The 7,045-nt window shown below is 40.8% G+C and overlaps 1 protein-coding gene across 3 annotated transcripts in view; it reads right to left on the reverse strand.

Moving 5' to 3' along the window:
• Nucleotides 1–72: 72 nt before the first annotated feature.
• Nucleotides 73–7,045, reverse strand: part of lemd1 (LEM domain containing 1) — a 13,418-nt gene continuing 6,445 nt past the window's right edge. The window contains exons 4-9 of one of the 3 annotated variants that reach the window (XM_023991418.2): nt 5,114–5,178; nt 1,985–2,077; nt 1,752–1,847; nt 1,492–1,581; nt 949–1,013; nt 73–645 (exon numbers count right to left, since the gene is read on the reverse strand). In XM_023991418.2, the coding sequence (XP_023847186.1) occupies nt 366–645; nt 949–1,013; nt 1,492–1,581; nt 1,752–1,847; nt 1,985–2,077; nt 5,114–5,178 (689 nt within the window). In that variant the 3' untranslated portion in view covers nt 73–365. The remainder of the gene's footprint in view (nt 646–948; nt 1,014–1,491; nt 1,582–1,751; nt 1,848–1,984; nt 2,078–5,113; nt 5,179–7,045) is intronic. The other 2 variants (XM_023991426.2, XM_023991429.2) reach the window with 2 other exon arrangements.

The following is a 7,045-nucleotide window of genomic DNA, read 5'->3' on the forward strand; positions in this document are numbered from 1 at the left end:
AGTGTAACTTATACTGTAACTCCATGAATGTCATTGAGACATACTTTTATTAAATAGAAAAACTCCATTAAGTTAAATTTCATACATGTTTTTATTATTTAAAAAAATGTAGGCCTAGTCATTCGTTTTCTGCACTTGCACTGATCCTGTATGCATTTGAACAGCACACAGTAGGTTCACCGTAACATCTTTCGAACCAACAGGATTGTCCAAAGGAGAATGACACCAGAGCCATATATAGATTTTTTTAAAGGCTTTCAATGATGGTAACAAAATTATGTTCCGCACAACTGTAAACCAATGTGTGGAGTATTGAGGAGGAGCAGGGGAATTATGCCTCCCTAGAGAACGAGCTGAGGAATATCCTAGGGTTCAGCCTGGAGGGACAGGCCCTCAGTCTCCGTCTCCATGCTGAGGTTGTCCAGCAAAGCCACAAAGGGATTGGCCAAGCTATCCTCTATGGCAGCATAGATGAGGTAGAGGAGGCAGGCCACGATGAAGAAGACCAGGATCTGGACCCACAGAGGAACCAGGCGATGCTCCACTGCCCATCGCTGTAGGGTCATGGGACTAGCAGGGAGGTCTGGGTATTTAAACTGGACCGGTCGCCCCGCTGCACCCTTGATAGGCCTCCGACGGGTGGCACTGAAATAAAGGGGGGAATTAGCAACATTGTAGTACCCAAATACTATAGGTACATGGAATATAAATAGACTTAGGTAAACCAGAATTGTCCAACCCTGGTCCTAAAGAGCAGCTGCATTTTGTTTTAGTACTGTATATGAAGGAACCAATAGATTGCAGAATAACCCAGACAGGGTACCTTTCAATTAAAATACCGGTAGCAACTGACTGCTTAACCAGGTTTGGATAGAGGCTGATGTGACTGCAGGCTTCCTTAATTTCTAGTCTACTGTGTAGTGTATTTTTATGAGAGACTGGACTTACGCAATGCCAGTTGGTGTGGGTTCTGTCTCTGGGAACATCTCCATCAGAACATCTGTGACTGGCTCCTAAAGATCAGACAAACAGACGCACATATCAGAGACTGACACACACCAAAATAGATGAGAGGAAAGAGAAGTGTCCACACCAGTGTCCACCCTCACCACCTTAAAACAGGTCAGGTAGAATGCCAAAAATAGATAATTAAAAGTTAGGGGAAACAGGAAAGTCAGATAGACACTTGTGGTTATTGTGCTAGCTAGACCATAAGATTAAAGTCCTCAAGTGACAGTCAACTAATGTATCGACCTTTTCTTAGTAAAACATTAATTAAGGTATGAATGAGCACTAATTAAACCACTGGCTTGGTTATATACATGAAGACCCARCCAATTAAACTCACATACTGACAGTCAATTTATAAACAGAGTAATAGAATGAGCCCTGCAGATCTGCATGTAGACATGAAAGCACAAGTATATGAACTGTTGAAAAAGCGTAAAGAAAGAATCTAAAAGACTTGGATAAACAAGCTAATGTATGTGCCTTGATTTGCCGTTTGAAAAGGGATGTCTTAGGGGTGATGAATAGGGATCTGTTAGTCATCGTATACTTGTCCACCGTCGCCGCTTCCTGCTAAAATAGGTGAGAAACAACGCAAATTAAATGTTACATCCTTGTTTCCCTCTCAGCCCTGTACACCCACACAATGTTTACCATAGCCCAGTGAATCACAGAAACCCTATAACCACCAACACCAGCCTGTCACTGATAAGATTATTGAACTGTTTGTCAGTACTACTGACCCAGTAGGGCCTGGGGCAAGGTCCTTGATTACTACTCCTGTTATTCCCTCTCTTGATTTCTGGTCCACTACTGGACAGAGGGATCCGACTCTCAAACTGTAGTTCCAGAGGAAAAGGTAAATACAGCATATCACTCCCTCATCACTCCAGTGAAGATTGATAGAATTGCATATTTTACATAGTAAATATGATCATTAAGACTAGATACCAAAACCAGTTCAAAACAAACTTCCCTCCTCCACCATCTGAGTAATGCTGAAGCTCTTAGAGTACGAAGAGGAGTCAACATCACAACCGCCTCTCAGAGACACTGACTGTGGCGACACCTGCAGGGGTTAGGACAGAACTTAAAAAGAAATATACACCAACAGCTTGCTTGATCCCTTAGAACATGGGTGTCCAAGAACTCTGGCCCGCGGCGCCAAATTGGCCTCGGGGTAATTATATTTGGCCCGCGAGACAAATACCAAATTACTACTGAGAGGCGGCCGCCGGTATTATACAGCGCATTCACCGCAATACTACGAACCCATAAGCTCTGCTGTTAGTTTTTCGCGCGGCAATCAGGACAGGACCCAGAAACCCTCTTCTAGTCTATAGCAACATAGACGCTAAACTGTCAGCGCGCTATCCTTCCCAAAAATGGCGAAAAGAAAGGCAGAAAACAGAGCTTTCTGACAAGTGGGAGGCAGAATGTCCTGTTACATATGTAAAGACAACCTTGTTTCTTGTTTGTGGAGTCAACGTGGCTGTAAGTAGGAGTAAAACCAACTAGATACGAAAACACCATGACAAATACAAGGACCTGGACATGACTCAAAGGAGCCAAAGTAGAGGAGAAGAAAAGAGAGTTTGGTTTCACAACAAGAATATGTTTCAAAAAACCACATACAAAGTGAGGCTGCTGTTAAAGGCTAGTAATATGTGCAGCAAAGAGATCGCAAAATCAGCCCGGCCCTTTAAATGAGGGAGAGTGTGAAAAAGATTAGATCATGTGCAAAATTAAAGTTTTCTTTGTGCACTTTTTCTTGCTACAGAGGGCAGGGCTTTGAAATGGTGATGGATTTATTAAATCATTTTATTTGTAAAATTAATTGCCAGTGGAAAAAGTTTAAAAAAAGTTTATTTGTGGTATTTAAATCAGAAGCTGCAAATAGAAAAAGAGGCATACGATTTATTTAATTTTATTTTATTTAATAAATGAATGCCATTGATGTGTTTTTTTTCATTGAAATTCGATTTTCATGTCCCACTATTAATTATATATTGTATGGTATAAGCGATGCTTGTCCATTTCAATGTTAAAGCCAAAACTGTGTTGGTCCATGATTAAAAGGTTAATTTGTTCAAGTGTTGGCCCGCGACTTTGTTCAGCGTTTTACCATTTTGGCCCACTGGAATGTTGAGTTTGACAGACCCACGCCTGGCTTGAAAGATTACTCTCCATAAGTGAAAGAAACCCACCAAAATCCTTGCACCATCTTTGGAGTGAGAAAAGGGTGCCCAGACTCATGCACATTTTATAATGAACAAAAATATAAACGCAAAATGTAAAGTGTTGGTCCCATGTTTCATGAGCTAAAATCAAATATCCCAGAAATGTTCCATATGCACAAAAATCTTATTTCTCTCAAATTGTGCACAAATATGTTTACTTCCCTGTTCGTGAGCATTTCTCCTTTGCCAAAATAATCCATCCACCTGACTGGTATGACATATCAAGAAGCTGATTAAACAGCATAATCATTACACAGGTGTACCTTGTGCGGGGGACAATAAATGGCCACTCTTAAATGTGCAGTTTTGACATACAACAAAATGCCACAGATGTCTCAAGTTGAAGGAGCGTGCAATTGGCATGCTGACTGCAGGAATGTCCACCAAAGCTATTGCCAGATAATTTAATGTTAATTTCTCTACCATAAGCTGCCTCATATTTGGCAGTATGTCCAACCGGCTTCACAACCACGTGTAACCACACCAGCCCAGGACCTCCACTTCCGGCTTCTTCACCTGCGGGATGGTCTGAGACCAGCCACCCAGACAACTGATGAAACTGAGGGAGTATTTCTGTCTGTAATAAAGCCCTTTTGTGGGGAAAACTCATTCTGATTGGCTGGGCCTGGCTCCCAAGTGGGTGGGCCTATGCCCTCTCAGGCCCACCCATGGCTGTGCCCCTGCCCAGGACTACTCTCTGTTTATTATCTATGCATAGTCACTTTAACTCTACCTACATGTACATATTACCTCGACTAACCGGTGCCCCTGCACATTGACTCTGTACCGGTACCCCGTATATAGCCTCGCTATTGTCATTTTACTGCTGTCGTTTAATTATATTGTTATTTTATTTATTTTTTACTTAAGAAGATTTAAGAAAAATAAGTGTTAAACCATTGTTGGTTAAGGGCTTGTAAAGTAAGTATTTCACCTGTTGTATTCGGCGCATGTGACAAAGAAAATTGTATTTAATTTTTATGAATTTATTTCAATTGACTGATTTCCTTATATGAACTGTCTCAGTAAAATCGTTGAAATTGTTGCAAGTTGCGTTTATATTGTTGTTCAGTATATATTAAATTAATTGCTAGCAGAAGGGGAGAGATCCCATGCCCATTGAAGAGGAATGTCCGTAAAAAGTAAGTCGTTATGAAAGTGTCACAGTAGGAGGAAGTTAGGTGAGTGTAGTGGTATATCCCTAAATCTGTGGGCAGTCCTAGTACAGAGGATGTTCTGCTCAGCACATGCCCATGTGAGGGGGGAAGCTGCTGCCCCCACTCTGCTGTGGCAGACGACTCAGCCACATTCCCATGATACCCTGCATTCCTCCTGTGATCGAATTCAAAGCGGCCCGGATCTCTTCGAACCAGCTGCCAGGGTGGCACTATTATCATCCCATTACACAAAAGCATTACCCTCATGAAATAATTCCATCACCCATTTTAAAACATTGAATTTGTGAATAAATAATACATAATGGTGTTGGTGGTATAATGAATAGGCAGATTTACCATTCTGGACAAAGGCATAAAACACTGATGATAGTGATATTCCGTGTTTTTATTATTCCGTGAGTGCGGTACCATCTATTAAAAGTAAGGAATAACTTAGCTGAGAACCACTCCTAAAATATAACTTATCTTTACATTGAGAGTTTTCATTATTAGATCCATGTCCAGAGATACCAATTACTGCCACCAGATGGCACTGCAGGCAATGTTCTCTCCTTTCATATCTTGAGGAACATGACATACTGTAACTGCAAAGGACATTTACTATTCTTAAAGGAATGAGAGACTGAACATAGGTACTGATCTTTGCTTTGATCACAGGTCTGAAAACCAGAGTATGAATGCACTCACCCGCATGTCAACGTGCAGGTTTTCCTCCATTAATGAAACCGTCTCTGGGCTTCCTTGTTGTGAACCTGCAAAATCAGAGGCAGAAACCCATTAGATTAGATTGATTGCTGGTATATCAGCACAGTATGAGGGCAATTTATTTATATATTCAGTACCAGTCAAAAGTTGACATCTACTCATTCAAGGGTTTTTATTTATTTTACTATATTATAGAATAATAGTGAAGACATCAAAACTATGAACTAACACATATGGAATCATGTAGGAACCAAAAAAAGTGTTAAAAACAAATAAAAATATATGTTATATTCTTCAAGGTAGCCACCCTCTGCCTTGATGAGTTTTGCACTCTTGGCCTTCTCTCAACCAACTTCATGAGGTAGTCACCTGCAATGCATTTCAATTAACAGGTGTGCCTTGTTAAAAGTTCAAATGTGGGATTTATTTTCCTTCTTAATGCGTTTGAGCCAATCAGTTGTGACAAGGTAGGGGTGGTATAAAGAAGATTTGGTAAAAGACCAAGTCCATATTATGGCAAGAACAGCTCAAATAAGCAAAGAGAAACGACAGTCCATCATTACTTTAAGACAGGAAGGTCAGTCAATCCTGAACATTTTAAGTACTTTGAAAAAGTTTCTTCAAGTGCAGTCCAAAACCCATCAAGTGCTATGATGAAACTGGCTCTCATGAGGGCCGCCACATGAATGGAAGACCGAGTTACCTCTGCTGCAGAGGATAAGTTCATTAGAGTTACCAGCCTCAGGAATGGCAGCCCAAATAAATGCTTCATAGAGTTCACGTAACAGACACATGACAACATCAACTGTTCAGAGGAGACTGCGTGAATCAGGCCTTCATGGTCGAATTGCAGCAAAGAAACCACTACTAAAGGACACCAATAAGAAAATACTTACTTGGGCTAAGAAACACAAGCAAAGAACATTAGACCAGTGGAAATCTGTCCTTTGGTCTGATGAGTCCAAATTTGAGATTTTTGGTTCCATCCGCCGTGTCTTTGTGAAACGCAGAGTAGGTGAACGGATGATCTCCGCATGTGTGGTTCCCACCGTGAAGCATGAGGAGGTGTGATGTGTGGGGGTGCTTTGCTGGTGACACAGTCAGTGATTTATTTAGAATTCAAGGCACACTTAACCAGCATGGCATCCCATCTGGTTTGCGCTTAGTGGGACTATCATTTGTTTTTCAACAGGACAATGACCCAACAAACCTCCAGGCTGTGTAAGGGCTATTTGACCAAGAAGGACAGCGAAGGAGTGATAACCCGATCACAACCTAATTGAGATGGTTTGGGATGAGTTGAAGGAAACGCAGCCAGCAAGTGCTCAGCATATGTGGGAACTCCTTCAAGACAGTTGGAAAAGCTGGTTGAGAGACTGCCAAGAGTGTGCAAAGCTGTCATTTAACACTTTTTTGGTTACTACATGATTCCAAATGTGTTATTTCATAGTTTTGATGTCTTCACTATTATTCTACAATGTAGAAAATTGTAAAAATTAAGAAAGATCTTTAAATGAGTAGGTGTGTCCAAAGTAATATATATATATATATACACATAGTATGTATACATCATATGGGATTGCCGGGGCGGCAGGGTAGCCTAGTGGTTAGAGCGTTGGACTAGTAACCGAAAGGTTGCAAGTTCAAATCCCCGAGCTGACAAGGTACAAATCTGTCGTTCTGCCCCTGAACAGGCAGTTAACCCACTGTTCCTAGGCCGTCATTGAAAATAAGAATTTGTTCTTAACTGACTTGCCTAGTTAAATAAAGGTAAAAAAAAAATATAAAAAAAAAATATAGACATATATATATATATATACACACACACACAGATCATATAGACATACAGTGGGGAGAACAAGTATTTGATACACTGCCGATTTTGCAGGTTTTCCTACTTACAAAGCATGTAGA

Source organism: Salvelinus sp. IW2-2015, linkage group LG7 (assembly GCF_002910315.2).
Source record: "Salvelinus sp. IW2-2015 linkage group LG7, ASM291031v2, whole genome shotgun sequence".
In the NCBI taxonomy this organism is placed as follows: domain Eukaryota; kingdom Metazoa; phylum Chordata; class Actinopteri; order Salmoniformes; family Salmonidae; genus Salvelinus; species Salvelinus sp. IW2-2015.